The following is a 20,041-nucleotide window of genomic DNA, read 5'->3' as shown; positions in this document are numbered from 1 at the left end:
GATATTAGTTGATAATACTAATAAACACAAAACTAATATTTTTCCTTTAACATGATACATCTGTATATTATTAATAATAAGGTTTAACATTGTGGAGTGGTAAATGTGAAGAATTACCTATGTAATACAGATTGGAACATGTTTACAATCAGTGGCAGATTCAATGCTTCTACGTGTTTGATATGAAAACATAATATCCATATATGGGCAAAAACACATCACATGAAACTAGGCGAGACTTTTTTTTTTATAACTTGTTTCTTATAATTCTTAAAACTTATTTTTTAAAAGATTGTCAGAGGGCAAAAAAAAATAAATAAAATTTTGTTTTCTTATATAGAAAATTTTGACAAATAGATTTGTCAAAAACATCCAAAAGAAAATAAAAATAAAATGTTATTGTTGAATGTAAACAGTGTAGTAATGGGATGGTTAAATGCTTTAAATTTATATAATTAGGAAGGAAATTTACATATCTGATTTTTTGAGATTTGAAGGCAGTTGCAGGTGTAATAAAAATAAGAAAAGATTTTATTTTTTTAAAGAAATTTCCATTTTTTCATGGTGGCAAGTGTCCTAATTTGCCAAAAATGAAATTTTATTTTTATTTGAAATCATTATTGGCTAAACAAGGTATAAAATAAGCCTGGTCAAATCTATAAGTTATTTTTTGAAGACTTGTTTGAAATTGGTGTAAATAAGTTTCTATATCACATTATCAGCAGTTAAAAACTCTCGATAAAGCTCATCGAAAGACGTCGCCGAGACTGAATAGTAATTGCATGTTCCACAGGTGCATATTATGGCTATAGATGCTTTTAATAGTTGACGTGAACATCACAGTTTTGTTAAGTAATCATGTAGGCCTTAAAACAATGGTGGTCTTGCTGGAGTGGGGGGGGGGGAGCATGGCCTGTGGCCTATAATTTTGTTTTATCAAGAGGTATTTCGACATTTGCATGGCCAATATCTTGAGCTCGCTCTGATTTTTTTACAAAATGGCCGTGAGAATTTGGTTTCTTAATTGGTGCTAGTTTGTACGCAGGATTTCGTTTACCACGTGAAACTCGCTTTTTCTGGATACCTGGCTTCTTGCCATCGTCTGAGCTAGATGACTTGTAATTTGGATTTATACCTATGCCAGAGGAAATTGTTTGGATTGTTTCTGTTACTCCATTATTGCCAGCACTTTCGTCAGCATAGCCGTTATCCAGAGCTCGTGTTTCATCAAGCGATACTGCATTATCTACAAGAGGGGCTTGTGAATTTTCTCTGATGATTGTTTTTTGGGGAAAAATTTGTTTATCAAGATTGGTATCCTCATTCTCATCTGAGCTGGATGGTATGTCTTCATAGTTGTCTTTGTAAAAGCCTCGGGGAGCGTTGATAATTGGTGTGCCAGGAGTTTCTTGAAAGTAACAAAAATACACTACATAAAACACTATTGATCATTTAGGTATATGAGGCCATTTTCATATAATATTGTTCACTATATTCTGTGAATCCAATAAAGTAAAACATCAAACATCCTTTTTGTGTCTTAAAAAAATCAATTGAACATAATATGAATAATTTTTTTACTCGCTTTAATTTTGACATTGGTGATATTAGTAGCCTTCTTGCAACATAGAGCAACTCGTTACAATTTTAATTTAGATGAGTGCTTTAAGAGGAATAAATTAAAATGTACTGAATAAGCAACTACTGCAAGTCCAATGTACACATTACAAATTCATGCAAATTCAGTTAAAAAATATTTTATGATACAATCAGTTCAATATCAATATTTACACTGGAATTGAGAGCGCATAGTACTGTAGTATGCACTACTGTATATAAATGGAAGAACATTACCTATTTATTAGTGGTTGATATTGAAATATTTGTTGATACATATATTCATTGATATTGGTATATTGAATAATATAAGTATTGGTTAATATTGATTTATATTTCAAAAATTGATTTACATCAATCAATCGATTGATAAGCTATATTGGTTGATAATTTTATATTGATATTTGTATATTCGTTTATAATGTACTGGCATGTTGAATGATAAATTAATCAAGATATGTATATTGATTTATATTAACATATTCCATGATATTGTTGGTATATTGGCTGATATGTATATATTGGTTAATACTGGTACATTGATTGCCATTTCTATATTGATTTATATTAGTATATTGATTAATCAGGATGTATTTATTGATATTTCATATTGTTGAATATCAATTGACATTTTAATATGATTTATTTTCATATATTAATATTAAGTAATAAAATCAAATTAAAATGTCAATATAATTTCAGTGATTTTATTACTTAATATTATTGATATATCGATTTATACATCAAAGAATTACATATATTTTAAAGCAACAATTTTATATTTAACCTGTTAAAATGTTATGGCTCTATCCCCCACTATGTCAAGATTCCAGAAACAGTAAGTTATATGCATAGCTTTGTAGAGCATGGTTGTATTTTTTACACCAGAGCCCTGGACTTCATAACCGCAAGGGAAAGACACAATATAAATACTCATTAGTACCGGGATAATAATCAGCATTTTTTTCCTTTTAACAAGGACTATGGGCAACCATATGGCCAAGCATGTCCCTTTAGGTAGCCAAACATGTAAATAAAACATCAAAATACCCCCTTAAAATGTCAAACGCTGGTTCACCCTGTACCAATCTGAGACCCTACAACCCCGATACCCCAGTGTAGATAGAAGCCACAATCCTCCTTGTAAGCCTAGAGGTAGACTTGCCACAAGTCTCTAATTTATTGATTTTTCGTAGTGATTGGCACTTTTCGGAAAGCGCCACCAGTATCAGTTTATGTCGAGAAACTTTTTTGAAATGCCAAGCAAATAGGTAATATGGAACGCCATTGGTGCCAAAATCGATTTTTTTCAGCTTTTTTACTGATTAAGACAAAGTTTAGGAACTGGAACCCAGTTTAGCCTGGAGGTACAGGGAGACATCTAATTTCATTATTTCTCATGTTAGAGCACTATAGCAGCTGTCACTACATTAGTGAGTAATTATTGCCCTCTCATATATAGGACACTAAAGGAAAAATGATGTCACAATTGACTTATATAATTACTAATTGGTTAATAAACTTATATTAAAATGAATTTGCCACTTTGCAAAAAGAAAATGATATGTTGACATCTACAGCTGTACACAAAAAACACAAAATGAAAAGAAAAATTTCAAAATTTTATTTCACACCAAAATCATTTAGCTACTGTGTTTTTAAAATAAATCGTAAAACAAGCTATAGAAATGAACGTAAGCTGTGCTAGTATGAATTGCGGAATCAGTGATTAAAATGCATCATAAACTAATTAACCAAGTTTAATGGGAAAAAAAAAGAAGAAAAGAAGCAACCAAAATGTTATTAATGAATAACCAGTGCCAAGATTGAAAGAAAACCTACACAGCTGAATTGTGAATGAAAACAATGCAGTGGCATATTATCCAGAGTGGAATGGGTATGAGCTGAGAATAAAGTACTCTTTTTTCAACTAGGGATTGACCGCTTTTGCATTGATTGTTAAACATGCCAAAAATCAATCAACCATGTGCCTTTCACGTACCTGACCGCAGCAAGTTTTCACATATCTTTATTTACAGGTTTCCGTTGAAGCAAGATATCATCTTTGTATTCATTGGAACAGATATCTTTATTTACAGTTTCCATAGATGCGGGATCGTCATCTTTATCATTACTGGAACAGTTATCTTTATTTACAGTTTCCATAGATGCGTGATTGTCATCTTCATCATTATTGGAACAGTTCTCTTTCTTTACAGTTTCCTTAGATGCAGGATTGTCATCTTCATTTTTATCAGAACAATTATCTTTATTTACAAATTCCGTGGAAGAGGGATCGTCATCTTGGCCAGTATTCAAACAGTTGTTGTTTCCTTCAGGTACGTTGATCATTGGCACTGTTTTAATTTCTTAGTGAACAGAGATATCAAATTTATTGCAAAAACTTCTAGAAATTCAACAAGGTTTTATATTCCTTTCAGATAGTTACAAACGATAAATATCTCATTTACTGCTTATCAAAATGACAATAGACCTTAGCGCTGCTGAGTGACACTTGCATATCAGGGGCGGATCCAGGATGAAAAAAGAGTGTTGATAAGAAAGGAGGGAAGAAACAGTGGCGGCGCTGGCGGGGGACAGAGGGCTCAAATCCCCCACCATCAAGTCAAGTCCCCCGCCCCCGTCGGACAGTCAGACCATAACAAATATATAAATAGGCCCACACCAATCCAACACATGTCTGTCACAGTCTGAGAGTACCATTTCTGGACATCCAGAGGCTGCTATTCTTAAAAAAAAAAACCCATATGGGAGGGGGAACCTTCTTTCAATCCTCTTCCCCCCTCATGCATACATTCTCAAGTCCCCCTGTCAGACAGCTTAGCCCCCAGAAAATATATCCTAGAGCCGTCACTGGGTAGAGAGAGAAAGGAATATAGTATTGAAAGTGTTGCATAATCAAGGTACCTCTATAAAAGACTGTAATTTATGTACTTGTATTGATTTCACCTTAAAATCAACTACTGTATACGGACTACCACAACCCATCCCTAGGCTTGGTGTGTTGCACAGTGCATGGCCCCTACTCAGGGGTGGTGCCAAGGGGGGGGGGAGGACTGGGGATATACCCCCGTCAGGGAAGCATAGCCATAATTCGTCAAATATCCGTGGCTTCCAGGGGAAGATCGCCCTGACCCCCAGCCAAGTGAGACTCGATTCACTCCACCAGCCCCCTCCCCCTTCTTCGTCTTCCATGATTTACTCCATGGAGCTTTGGTTTGTGTGAGAGTAGGTTATTAGTTTAATCATCTTTCAGAAAAAGAGGTTGCCCATATACCTCTGTTGGCATATATATTGGTTGGCATATATATTGTATATTCAAGAGCAGCGCTTATTAAAAAAATAATGGCGTGGCGCTTTCCATTGTTGCCATGTTACCTATCTCACATATTCCAATAGTTCGGTAGGTCTATCATAGACCCTACATCATCGTAAATAAACGTTTATAAAGATATGCTTGTGTCTTCATTGTGTTATTTATTCATTTGAACGCTTTATACATTTATTACCCTAGTGTAAGAGTTTCATTGCACACAGGCTCTCATTCATTCAATTCGAGAGCGGCACTTAGCAAAAAAAAAAATCACGTTTGGTGCTGCGCTTATTCAAGAGCGCCGCTTATTCAAGAATTTATGGTACGTGCACATTAAACTAAAGCCATTTTCAGACAGAGGTTCAGGTAAAATTGTGGTAATAATACGTCTGTTACACTTTACCTACATAAACTATTGCAGTAGTACTGAAGTAATATAATGCCTTTCTGTATAAATGAATCATGCACACTGAGAGAACCATTAGTTAATCATTTTTAGTAAAATCAACCCAGATCTAACTGTGCCATCAATTTGATGGCAAATTTCCTCTTCTGGTATGATTTTTATAAAGTTCCCTAACCACTGCATCCGTCCAATTCACTGATCTGATAAGGCAAATTTTAATAGCTGGTTTAGCAACCTTATTTTACTAAAGAAAAATAAAAATTAAAAAGTTTACTTATTTAGCAAATGATTTTGCCAAAAACATCCAGACGGCGAAGATTAAAATAAAATTTTATTTGTAAATTTGAACTTTGTAGTAATGCTTTGAAAATGAACTGTGTGATCATATGGAATTTTTTCCTTTGTGTTTTTTTCTCTTTTGTGAATTGGTTCTTTTGTCGATGTTTAAGACTTTCTTCAATGACCTCTTGTACACAGTATTCCAGTTTCCATTTATATGCCTAAAACCTTTATGAAAACCTGCATTAGTTAACATAATGTGCAACTTATTTTTATTATTCAGATTTAGAGTATTGTCACATTTACTTTGTCAGTGGTATTTTTAGACAGATTTCATCCTTTTAATCCATATAAAATCTACACTGCTTGTTCTGTCACTGACCACAATTTAAAAGGTTATTACCAAAATTGATTATAATTCCCTAACCGGACTACAGAAAGTAATAAGGTTCCATAGCATGAGGCAAAAAGTAATGGTTTCTGTTTTTCTTTGGAAAAAAAATATGCATTTACCATATAAACTGTATTTTATCTTTAATTGAAGAAGTAAATAATAAGCAAATACAGTAAATAAATACAAAATAACCAAAAAAAGCTGGAAATGACAAATATATAAATAAGAATGAATTAAATAATAAATATATAAAAATATATAATTAACAATCAAATATAAACAAATAAATAAAATAAATAAAAATATTAAATGAAAATATGCAAATGTATATTAAAATAATAATAATTAACAAATAATTAAATAAAAAATAAAGGAATAAATGATAATACAATCTAAGTACACCGGTAAAAACTTTTTATGCACTATACCCAGTTGATTTTTTACATTACTATTCTCTATTGTTCCAAGAATACGGGATTATTCAGTCACTAAAATTAATCAGCAGGTGGATGAATTAATGTTGTTTTTCATCACCGTCGCCATAGAAATTGGTAATTATTATGCTTAACTGCATCCCCATTATACTCTGAACTGCTGGCGAATAACCCTTTGTACTGACATTGAATTTATGATTACATCGTGTTTCATTACATGATTCAAATTTTGAATATACTGTATTGTTAGGCATGCTGTTGTTAGGTCACATTTTAAATGTTTTTAATATCTGGTACCGGTTGATTTGGTAGCTCAGACACGAAGAGACTCTTAGCGGAGAACAGAGTTACCGTATGAGCTAATCCACACCTCGAGCGCTTAGAGACAGCGGTGAAAAACGCTATATAAATCGAAGCACATTACATTACATGCTGCGCCACTTGCTACATTGTTCATTATCGTAAAACATGATTTACAAAACAAAAATCTTCTATATATGACATATATTATAATTTAATATGACACCTACCTGCATTTAGTTTTTCGGTAGAAGCCATAACAACAGTGTGACAATCTTCATAATTTGTTTTTGGCTCAAGTACAATACTTGTTACCCTTACTCTCATTTTAACTTTTTTTTCCTCTCTGAAGGTGATTGTTTGCTTTTGAGGAAACCATCCAATTATTATTATTCTTATTTTCACTCTAAAATTTAGGAAAATCAAGAACAAAACAGTATGTTAGATTTACTATGCTATGTGAAGCATTATAAAATTACTGATGTAAAATTTTCATATATTTAAATTAACAAAAAAAAAAATTGATTTATTTAAAAAAATGTATTTATTATATTAGAGCCTGTTTTCAAACCTTTCAGTCTGCGACCCAAATCCAAATACTCAGCCATGACCCGTCGACTTGAGTCAGGCCAAATTATCCTGAAATATATCGGGCAAACTTAAAATCTTATTGTGACCAGGTTTGCCTCCTTTTAGTCACTACCTTGAGTCCATGTTTCCTTACATCATTTAATTTTGTCATTTTGTCTTTAATAATGGAAGAATTTATCAATTAAAGTACGACAATAATACCCATATGTTGTTACTTTGCTTCAGATTCGAGGATGCACATTTACATTTTGACCATGTACGAGAGATAGAGGTGTTCACTGGAATCACGTTCAGAAACACATTTACATAGATAAATGACACTAGCACACCAAGTACTGCTTAAAACTTTATTTAAAAAGGAATATAAATGCAATATTTATTGGAACATAAAGCGATTCTTTACAAAGTTATTAGTTTCAAGGAGTTTTGTAAATACCAACAATGTTATTTTGTACCATATTTCTTTGGAATTACTATAACTTTGAAAAAAGTGTACAGTACATTGTACAATGACGTATGTCACACCAAAAGCTGTTATCAAATTTAATTCATAAGCATGTTAGTGTGATAGTGGACTTTTCGACAGAAAGTTCATCAATCCAGCTTTGGAGCAGTGATAATGCAATCCTAATGTTGGCACATAGGGTCACTCTTTGCAGTCTGTTCCAATATTTGGACTTAAGATAATAATATGTAAGGATTGAAAATCCAGCCTCACACATCTATGTTGTCATGAACGACCTCTGTGATGCCCGGATACTCATTTTCAGCTTTTATCTAAAAATTTAGCAATGGCTCCTGTTTAAATTAATCAGAACAGGAAATTTTTTGGAAATTTTTTTTATCAAGTGATTGCTTGACCTATCAACATTTTTACACCACCCAATCATTGGGTTGTGACCCATGAGTTGTGGAACGTAGCGTTAGAGCACTAGTAAAGAATTTCAAATATCCTAAAAAAACGACACACAAAGGTAGTAAAATCACTTTATTCGCCAAAACATTAAAATTAAATCAGTATAAAAATAGTCTCAATAATAAAATATATAGGCCTATAACACAAAAAAGGCAAAGAAAGGAGCAAAACAGAAACCCTAGGTCTTGCCTTTAAAATAGGACAAGCAAGGGAAATAAAGACAAAACACAGACAGGTGACAGGACGAGAACAATAGACAGGAGGACAAACACAAGAATCAGCAGAGAAAAATCACAAGTTAAGATAAGGAGGGTTGATATACAATATAACAACTAGTCCCAATAGGGTAGGCCTGCAGGCCTGCCTGGTCCCACTCTGGACCTGGGGTTATAACAAAAATAAATTTGGATGGTAAACCGGCAATGCTTAAACTAGAATTTTCAAAAAATATACTCTACATCTGTGAAAAGTTTAATAAGTGAACTGGATGATTATAACTTGCCTGAACTTAATGCAGATGATGCAGAGGATGAAGATACACACAAGGGGTATTATCCACTTATAATGTTCAGTACCTTAAACAAACAAATAAAAGTTAGACTTGCAGCTGTAGCTAGAATAGAAATCTAAACAAAACTTCTTTTATATACAGGACAGACCACCCCTTTAGAGCAGGGGCGGCATCAGAAATTCCCTGACAAGAGGTCCAAGCCCCCAACAAGGGGATCCACAAACGAACCTTGGGACGGAATCATCGGGGAAGCCTAACCCTCCTTCCCCAGTCGGGAAAACAATTAAATTTGTCGGGGAATTTTTTTTATATTAAAAAATAATAGGATTTTGTGTTAATTATGGGGTTCTTTATATAAAAATAATTGATGGAAAAACATGGAAGTCGGGGGTACTAGTTCCCCCTGTCGGAGGTACCAGTCCCCTTGTTGGGGAAGAGCTGGTGCATGCAACCCATACGATACGACCTTGCTGCAAATTCCCCAACAGGGAGTCCAAGCGGGGTCAAGAGGTCCCCGATGGGGGTCCTTTCCCCTCCTAGGCTAGCGCTGCCCCTGCTTCAGAGATTATTTGTACAAAACTAAACTGAAACTAAAACAGCAATACCAATAGCACATTCTAAAGGAGCCATCTGTGAAGTGAAGAGTTAATTAAAATAGTTGAACTTACTGATATGAGAATTTTATGTTGTACATTGTATATAAAGCTATGTCCAAATTATCAAGCTTTATTTGAAAAATATCTCCTCATCCTGTATCATCATATCATTGCCCATATATGGGCGTGATATGATTTCACCATGACCATATTATGTTATACAAATCAAATCACACAAATTTAATTATGGACGTAACTCTGATGTGGATTTAACTACTTTAGCCCTTCATGATATAATTTAGTATGTAGTTAAGCATCACAGGCTGCAAAAAGCGGTGCAAATAGTTAATATATTAGCATTGCATGTGTCCCACTAGCAGTTACTATGGTAAAAATGAATATAAAACATCAAACAAACATAAAAATAATAAAGAGCAGTAACTACATAGGGCATACCTCCATCCTGTGCCTGAATACAATCGGTGAAACTGCAGCATACCCTCAATGAAATAATGGAACTGACCCATTGTATTCAGGCACATTATATTCTGAAGTGCTGTAGCCTATATCCCTCAATAAAATAATAGAATTGCCCATCGTATTCAGGCACATTGTTTCCTTGAGTGTTGCTTGAATATGTGGGGAAATTCCATTATTTGCTGTTACGCTTGAGAGTTAAAAATTGAACTTCGGTCTTTTGACATTTTCCGAAAATTGAAAGGTGTCTTTCTTTGATTATTATTTACCATTCCACTAATTTTATGATGAACCATGCATGATTTTCTGCATACTACTCTTGCTAAGAGACAGACAGAAAAACAGACAGCATTGAATACATACATTTCCTTGGTGGAGGTAATAAGAATAACAAATCTAAAAATGTTTAAAGCTATACCAAAATATACAGTGACATTTCAAAGATGATCAAACTTGGTTTATCCTTAATTCATCTTCAACGTTCTTATTGTTGTTTTTACAGGTCTTTTGCCAAATTGATATCATAATGTAATTTATTTATTCAACTGGGCCCAGTTTTACCATGATGACCAATTAGTAATTTGAATTTCAGCTTATTCTTGAAAAAATATAATTTATAATGTTAGAACCATACATATAAATCACCAATACATATAGTAATAAATGATTAATATCATTTTTTTTAACAATTTCCACTTAAAATAATAATAAAAACAAAAAATATTTCCTTTAAAAAAATGATGCTACATCTTAACTTTATGTGGCTGGTTTGTATTTCCAAACTTAATAAAATAACATATTCTTGATTGAGGTGAACCGTAACAGTAATTTACTTGGAATTCATAGTTGGTTTGGCAGATATAGTATGTCGTAGTACAATAAATTTAAAGTTGGATCTTGGCCAAGAAAAGCAAAATTCAATATATACGATACGGTAAATGCAGTGTGTAAACAATGATATGTTCCACCATTCTCATCGAATGATTAACATAACTATTGTACTAATTTTTTTATTTGATTTTGACAAACCCCTGTATGACAAGAGTAATTTGAGCAGATTTTAGCAGAGTTGCTATTTCCCTTTATAAATGGGGAAAAAATATATTAAATATAAATTTAATATCATTTCATTATCGTTACTAATCTATAGTCCCCACTCACACAGTGCATTATATTTTTTTTTTTATAAAACAGCAACAACCACCACATTTTCATAGCAGCAGGGAGCTAGCAACATACCCTTCTTATATCCACTTCAACAATGCAATAGTTTTCCAAATGTAACAATTTGCATTAACATCAATAATGACATCAATAAAGTAACATAGCAGCAGGGAGCTAGCAACATACCTTCTTATATCTATTTTACAATGCAATATTTTTCCAAATTTAACAAGTTGTATTTAATAGCAACATGATCACCACATCAGGAAGGTAACATAAAGTAGCAGTACCTTCTTATAGTCAAAGCAACATTTAGCTACCACTGGTAGAGAAAACCATATGACATAAATATAAAATTCATCCCTTAAAAAAGCATTCACCATTTGGCACAATTAATCAGTAGGTGAGAATTTGATCAAATTTTTGATACTATCCAAAGTGTGAAACAACTTGTAGTAAACCCAACTAACAATATTACATTATAAGAACATTACAGTAACCTTACAGTTTGGTGTTTTGCAGAAGCATAATTACGTACTTATAAAGTAATTTCATGTCGTCATGAATGTTCTTACAACGTTGGGTGAACGTTAATTTCTTACAACATCCGCAAAGGTTATAAGAACGTTTTGTGTTTGATTGGAGTTATTGAATTTACTTTTACAATACTGTTAATAATAAATAATATTGCCACCATACCAGTGTTTTACAACAAATTTACTGTGAACTCAAAAATAACCAAAAACAAACAAAACAAATACAATAAATAAAATCAAAAGGTATCAAATCAAATTTCTACTAGGGCAGATTACAACCTTTTGATTCTATTTTTACCTTCTACTTCATCAATTATATGGTTCAATTTGGGAATACAACCACCTGAAATATGTACACATTTGATTTTATAAAAGAAATTGTCATATATGTATAAATAACACTACAGATGTCATTCAGATAGTAGTCTACGTATTATCTGTCAACCTTCCCGAACCCAAGGGTATCAAGTTTTAAGAAATAATACAATAAATATTTTTTGGAAGATAACTGCACATAAAGCTACAAATATCTACAAGCATATTTTAAAATTACTTTTATAGAAATGCAGTGAGTGATGATATTGTTATATCAGAGTAATATTAGTAGTTTGAGGTAGTTTTTTAGAGGATGGATGAATATTAAATACTGAGAAAATACTGGAAAACAACATTTATGCCAGACAGATGGCTGGCTTTTGGCTGTAGACATGAAGCAAATTTATTAAAGCACAAATATTTGTGTATACAGTAAAACTTGACATTGCCTAACTCAAATAATTTAACAATTAGTTAATAACCATAGATGAACAATTTTTCAATGCCATTTTTGTTTCGACTTGGGCAAGTTCAACTGTGTTATATTGCTTCATACTAAGTAAACAACTTAAAGCTGTGTTTTACTGCATGTTCTGAATTATATAGTAAGTAGATAAATAATAACAGTGCTCGAATAGGAACATGTAACTCTATCAAACACAGCTCATCAACGACAAGTTTCTTTTTATTTCAGTTTTACAGCCTCTCACTGTCAAGGCAAGTATCAGACCACAGAGACTTATAGGATATTGTGCGAACTGTCCAGGAACTTTCTCTCATACAACTGACTGAAACACTCACACATAGTGGGGTCCTTCTGGTGGTGAATTGAGCAGTAAACCTGGAGACAATCCCCAAATTTTTTCCAAAGAGCGTAATTGCTTTCTTTAACGTGCACATAGTCCATTTTGCACACAGCTTAAATGTCCCATCCAAAAGACAGTGCCCTACTGTAACTTGTATTTCAGTCCTCCAGCAGAAACACAAGGAGAGCAGCGATGGGAATTGAACCGGGGACCGGAGATCTCCACGGTTCAGCGCACACACAAGGGTTACCACCACTTTAGCCAACTGGGCTAAGCTGCTCTCGAATATATATACAGACATACATACATATATATATATACATATATATATATATATATATACACGACTATATACTACCATAGGGGGAAACCTTAACAATGGAGAGGGTTAGAAATAATACCTCAAGACGAAAATACTGCCGCTAAGGGGAAATATTAAACAACATTAAGGCGAAATGTAGACAAAGGATTTTTCACCCTATGAGTTAGTTAGGAGTAGTGTATATATATAATATATATAAATATAATGTAAAATATAAATAAAAATAAATGCAAATTTGAATTTCTATTTACCTTTCATATCATTACATATTGGTACAGTAGGAGTTATTGTTGCGTTAGTTGTGATATTATAATCTGAAATATGCACATGTTTTGAGTTTATAACAGATATTGACACAATTTATACACTTAAATGACACTACAGACAAATTCATGTTTTTACCATATGGAGGTATACAAATTTGGGGCAGATGCAAGGGGGAGAGGGGTGCAGATATTTTTTGTGCCTATGTCTGTCAAAGCTGGTCAACAGTGATGGTATTGTAGTTAAAGTAAATGTAGCTAAGCCCAACCTTGCAATTCCTTGGGCTGCAACCTAGATTTAGAAATATCGGGTTGGTGTCTGGCAGGGGATAGTTTTTACCATATTGTAGTTAAGTAAATGCAATTAAGCCAAACCGCATAATTCCTTGCCTTGAAACCTAGACTTGGAAATACCGGGTAGTGTCCGGCGGAGGAGAGTTTTCCACCATAGTTTAAGATTATGTAGCACTTAGAGGGATCTGTGATCCATTGGGCGCTATATAAATACAGTTTTATTATTATTATTATTAATTATTATTTTTATTATTTTATTATTATTATATTATTATTATTATTATTAGTATTATTAATAGGCCATAATTATTATTATTATATTATTATTATTATTATTATATGGAATTGTACTGCAATTTACCACCAAACCAAAAGAATAAATAGAACAGAATTCTAATATTAATAACCAAAAGAATAATTTAATGTAGAATTCTGATATTAATACTAGAGTGAGCAGTTGAGTTTGGCTTAAAAATTAAAAGCTTTTTGTTGAGGATTGGGAGAGGGCATTATTATTATTATTATTATTATTATTATTATTATTATTATTATTATTATGTTACTAAAACCTACCTTAAGGGGAACTTAGACAATGGAGAAATTAGAAATTAAAAAAGTGAAGTTAAGGGGAAAATAACACAAAAAATATTCCCCTTAAATCCGACTAAGCGCATACTATTATTATTAATATTATTATCATTATTGTTATTATTATAAACAGGAGCATAAATGGCGTTAAAAAACTAAAATAATCATGTTAAGTCATATCTGTACCTTCAGTAGTGGCCAAGTCTGTGAATATAGTCCCACCTGAAATGTACATACATGTACTTATTTATACTGTATATAATTTTGTTATATTAAATAAATTCTTGGTTATTGGCAAACAAACAATGTTAGTAGTTGTTAGGTATATAAAAACTGACTATTTTGACCACTGCATAAATGGGAGTGGCCAATATACTCTAATACTAAAAATACAGCTGTACCTTTACTAATAATAGTGTTTGGTAGATCTGTGCCCAAGTCTGTAGTGGTAGGGTAAACAGTGGTTAGTGTAGTCCTACCTGAAATGTGCATACATGTATGTTATATATAATTCTGTCTTATAATTATAGTAATATTAATTTTTGGTTATTAGCAAACACAACATTTCAGTTTTTAAATATATAAACTGAATATTTTGACTACTGCTATAATTGAGGTGGCCCACTACAAGTTGCTAATACCTCCCGATTTGCAAAACATGCATTATACACATATATCTCAAAAGTGTTTGCGTTTTTACCTCCAGTAACAATGGTAGTTGATTCCTCAGAAGTAGGCCTAAATATAGTAGTTGTATCTGAAATGTGTACATTAATACAAATAAGTTTTCTACTGTTGTCATGACTTCTGAATGAATAATACAAAATAAGATCTTAATCACATATATATGTACAACAACTGTATAATAGATGTTGAACACATAGAGCCTTAAGTCTACAACATTTTTTTAAAAATAAAGAACACATTTTATAAGAACACTGACACCGAAATAGTTTAAGAAATAAGAACAAATCGAGGCAGAGCTAAAATGTCAAATGAAGTTTTTATTACAAATTTATTAAATTTATCTAAAAACACCAACAAATAAAGCCAGTTACATAAGTAAAGTACTGATGTGTAAAAAGGTAATATTGGAAGGCAGAGGTGCCGCTAGCTACAGCTATTTAATATCAGCACTGGTTTAAACGGCATGCTTGCCTACTGTTCTGGTGGCGGAACAAGTCTTCTCAGTTAATGACTTTAAACCGTAGGCCCAGTGTGCACAATTTGGCTTGTGCGCACTTAAAAGAAACCCAGTACATCTTTTGAGACAAGTAGGGGGTTACCACGGTGTACTGGTACAGGTAAATGGTAAAGGTAGGAGAGAAGCTGGTACTGGTTTACCGGGTAGCTCAGACACGAAGAGACCCTTAGGGTGGAAGCAAGATACTGTAAGAGCTAGACCACACCTTGTGCAATTTGAGACCGCTTCAGTATGGAGTGCTATAAATTACATATTTTACCTATGTAATACCCTCTATACACACAATACAGTAATGTTCAGCTACAATAATAATTTTCTATCTTTGAAAAGTGTGTAAAATAAGAAGAAAATAAGAACATTTTGAGCATGAAATTGGCCCAAAAAATAAGAAAATCGAGTCTCTGGCAAAATTTGACTGGTCTTTATAAAAAATGAAGTGTTATAGACATTTAATGGTTGTAAAGATTTACAGTTCAAGAGTGCTAGAATACACCAAATTTTGTCACTAGATAATCTGTGATGTTAACAAAATTCTTGACTGCTGGATATGATTAGAATTCCAACACCAAAACTTACTTCCTTGTGTGAAGTGCACATTAGAAAGACTGCCACACAAATCTATCAATCAATTCATTGAAAAAAAAAAAGATCTGGTTCCTATAATAATAAGACCTATCAAACTAAAACACTTACTTTTATTTTATTTTTATAATTAAGTATATACATATACTTTGGTATCTTTTACTGAACAATTATAAATATGTATATAAAACAGTTTATAATAGTATTGTTTGAATCACCCAAAAACTATTTTGCATTTCATTAATACCTTATTAATCTATCTACCTCACAGCAAGATGACTTTTACCTGTTTTTTTTTTTAGAATGATTCTGCATAAAGTCAAATGCAGGCATGTATGAATCGTTTTAAAATGTCAGGGGTCAACAAAAATATATAATAATGTACTATGTCATTGTTTGTAAAGTTTTTCGCCAATTACTTCCTTATACAGTAACTGGGCCGGTACAAGGAAGTACCTGTATTCTTTTCTTTTTAGTATACACTGAAGCATTGTTTGTGTAGTACTGTACATACTTGAATGTTCATATGTACTGAAAAATACGCTGCCTTGAACATAAATGTGTTGAAAGGCTCAAGTCCAAAAAGTCTGACAGATGGGTCAAACCAAGAAGCCTTAGACTCTTAATAGGACTAAAATCATCCTCTCACCCCCTCCAACAGAAAAGATATTTAAGGAGGAATGAAATTAAGTAAGACTTTAAAAACATGTCTGAACCCCTGCAATAGCTTAGGGTACATAAACCCTTCCGCTTTGATAATAGATTCTCAATTGGAACTACACCCAAATCCACCGGCAAACAACATGCATCTGCTGCTGTTCCTGTCTTTCCTTCCTTCTACAGATTAAAAAATGATAAACACTGAAGCACCATTTGTGTTGCGTATGTATTGACTGCTTGTATTCCCTACTTTTAACAAGTGGAACTTAGTCAATATTGTATAACATACTTGCCATTCATACAAGTCTATTGACAATTGAGCTGGTACTATTTTAATGCAAAATTAGTCTTGCTACTCCAGAAAAGACTGCAATTCCCTGAGGATTAGGCCAGTTATGATGTCTTTCTTTGAGCACCAGCGGCTTAACTCCTTCGACCCAACCAGTGCTTCGCCATTGGATTCTGTCCAAAATTGTCAAAATGCCCTTCAGATAACTCGGCCCCATCAAGCAAATCCTGGCGCCAACACTGAGCTATGATGTGCCTAGCCTTTAAAAACTTTTTGTGTTATTGTAGTACAATTGCAAATAAAAATAGTATCAATCATATACTGTTCAATCATTCTTAAAGTAATGCACTAAAAAGTATCTCTCTTGCTAACTTTATTTGTTTGGATAAGCTTTTAGAAACTATTTAACATCACATAGGTTTATATTAAATTTAATATACTGTAGTAGTTTTGGTGTTTGCTATGCCAATATCCCTCCCCTCCACGTCTCTTAAAGGTCAACACGAGCTTCTGCACGTGTTCACAAATACTTCATTTCTACACCCACTTTCTGTACTTTATTTCCCTCCAACTCATTCATTCCCAGGACTTCTGTCATTTGGAATAAACCTCCAAATTGTGTGTTTTTCTTGCTTCCTGTAATATTCAACCTTTTAAACACAATATCAATCGTATCAATCTACTCTTTCTTAATTTTCCTTTGCCTGGACTTAGACATATGTTTTACCTTTTCTGGGCATCACATATTTTTTTAAATAGGCTAATTAACAGTCATAAATTATGTGACATCAAAGCAGTGTATAGAAAAGTAATAATTAAAATATTGAATACTGTTTTAAAAGTTGATAAACTTCAGATAGTACTGTATCAGGCACTCTATAAGATAAACCATTTACCAGGTTTATGATACCATACTGCTTTCACAACTATAAACCGAAAGCTAGTTTAATCTTGTAGAAACGTGCGCTTAATTAACATCCTTCATCAACATGTTTCTCAATATCGCAACTTCTATGCAGTGACAATATGCCTCAATGGGTAATCATTAATGTTACAGAATTCTATTATTCTTGTCTCCATGGTCACTGCCATCATACACAAAGTGGAAGGAATAATTGATGACATGTTAAAATTGTAATGATTGCAGTCCTGATACAGTATGATGCATGATTTGAGACTCATAAGAAGCCCAATGTTAAATCATAGCGGTTAACACAACTAAACTTAGGTTACTTTGCAATACGTTTTGCAACTTTGCAATATTGTTTTTAATAGTCAAACCAATGCTGGATTCAAGGGGGAAGGGGCAGCCGGCCTACCTCGCCACCCCCCAAATTTTTCAATATTATTAAAAATGTGGGAAAAAAAAAATTATACTAATTATATTACACCCCCGTTTTCCACTTCCCCACCTCATTTCGAATTCTTGATATCCACTACTCATAACAATCCTACAATATTACATGATAATTAAAATTTAGTTAACCAAAGAACAGTGCTCATTAAAATACTTTTTGATTGCCCTACAAATAATGCAAGTCAGGACTCTCTGTGCCACAAGTTCTGTCTGTCTTTTGCTTTGATCAATGTGTTTTGTCAACAGCATTCTTAGCGTTATTCTTCTTCAAATACCTTGTCAGAGACTCTGACGCTGGCAATCATACCTCTGAACCTGTCTCTAATATTGACAGCATGAATGAGATCCATTTTCCCTTGCCCAGTTGACAGTATTAGGTCAAAGAGACAAAACGTTTAAAACGTTTAGTTTTGTATTTTTTTGCTTTTGTATTGTGATCAATTACATTGGTAACCAAAGTTGAATATGACTGTTAAACGGATGATGTGACCAGACTGCTGGTGTATTACGATAAAAGAATAATTTGAAATTTCCAAAAAAAAACCCTTTCAAATTGACCTATTTATTTTTTTTTTTTTTTTCTTTCGAATTCCTGGATCTGCAACTGTTGATTTTAAAGCGAAAAAATAATTATATAATAAATATTATATAATTATTTTTTCGTTTATTTATAATGCGTCTATTGCAATTTTCACTTTATCCTCTCAAACAGTCCTAAGAGCGTTCAGAGTGCGCTACTTCACAGGGGGATTCGCCCCTTGACCCCGCCGGGGTCATACGTAATTCGCATAACGGCTCCCCCCCCTTTCAAAATCCTGGCTACGTCCCTGCCTAATCATCATGATCACTGACATGGCTTGCTAGTGTAAGAACAAAATTTGGCAGCTACCTCCAGGAGTGTACCCAGGATTTTTTCTGGGTGGGTCGTGATCATAAATTTTTGGACCTTTTCACAATGAACAGCACAAATACATTTTTTTTTTTAAATTGCTGGAATTGAGATATATTACAACAGGAAATTGGCAAGGTCTTTGGACTCATTGCTGGTACCTCATCAATGCTTTTTCATTTATGTCATTCTGAAAAGGCCCTGGAAAAAAATGTGGACCTTTTAAAATCTTGGGGCGGGGGGAAGTCGTACAACCTTCCCGACCCCCCTTGCATACACCCATGACCTCCAGTCTAAAACTGTAGCAGATAGTGAGATTATAGAGATAGTCAAATATATATAGTAAGAGATTCTGATAGGGCTACTTACAATTGTCTGGGATTGGAGGGAGGCTGCTATTCCACACTGGCAATGGTACATGGTAACTACACAGTCTGTCAGATAAAAATCCATCAATACACGTGGCCTGGAAAGACATGGTGGTGGTACCTTTTCTTTTATTGTATCTACAAACAATAGTAACAAACATTATCAAATTTAATATAAATATTACTTTATTTATAATCAATGTTCAACAAATTATACAAAGATATGATATGATGTGTGTTAAGGTACAAAATGAATTTCAATTCTATTTAAGTTGTTATTACATATTCTATGTCATTTGGTATTTTATTGTTTAAAATTATAATTAAGAACAATAATTGGATAAACTAAACAGAAGAGGAATCTGACAAAGAAAGAAAAAACTCATCCTCCACGGGGACTGGAATCTTTCGCATACATGGCGAACGTCATAACCACTTGACCACGAAGGCACTGTCATGATTCAAGCATCTGGTAGATCCAAGTTTTTTTCATTCTTTTAATTTTGATAAAGTACTATTATAGCACGTGGTCAAACTAGTCAGAGAGCT

The 20,041-nt window shown here is 33.1% G+C and overlaps 1 protein-coding gene across 17 annotated transcripts in view; it reads right to left on the bottom strand.

Annotated features, from left to right (window-relative positions):
* Positions 1-342: 342 nt before the first annotated feature.
* The window catches only part of LOC117101231, a 25,403-nt gene continuing 5,704 nt past the window's right edge, over positions 343-20,041 (bottom strand). The window contains exons 3-12 of one of the 17 annotated variants that reach the window (XM_033241161.1): positions 19,494-19,630; positions 14,844-14,900; positions 14,545-14,622; positions 14,330-14,365; positions 13,250-13,312; positions 11,854-11,898; positions 8,774-8,846; positions 6,995-7,170; positions 3,620-3,986; positions 1,271-1,408 (exon numbers count right to left, since the gene is read on the bottom strand). In XM_033241161.1, coding sequence (XP_033097052.1) covers positions 3,637-3,986; positions 6,995-7,170; positions 8,774-8,846; positions 11,854-11,898; positions 13,250-13,312; positions 14,330-14,365; positions 14,545-14,622; positions 14,844-14,900; positions 19,494-19,602 — 987 coding nt within the window. In that variant the 5' untranslated portion in view covers positions 19,603-19,630 and the 3' untranslated portion in view covers positions 1,271-1,408; positions 3,620-3,636. Of the gene's footprint in view, positions 1,409-3,619; positions 3,987-6,994; positions 7,171-8,773; positions 8,847-11,853; positions 11,899-13,249; positions 13,313-14,329; positions 14,366-14,544; positions 14,623-14,843; positions 14,901-19,493; positions 19,631-20,041 lie in introns of all 17 variants that reach the window. The other 16 variants (XM_033241151.1, XM_033241154.1, XM_033241153.1 and 13 more) reach the window with 16 other exon arrangements.

This window comes from Anneissia japonica, unplaced genomic scaffold (genome assembly GCF_011630105.1).
Source record: "Anneissia japonica isolate Jap-2015-1 unplaced genomic scaffold, ASM1163010v1 scaffold1859_len985614_cov190, whole genome shotgun sequence".
NCBI lineage: Eukaryota > Metazoa > Echinodermata > Crinoidea > Comatulida > Comatulidae > Anneissia > Anneissia japonica.
The sequence above is the reverse complement of the archived record's forward strand: the minus strand, read 5'-3'. Positions and strand labels throughout refer to the sequence as shown.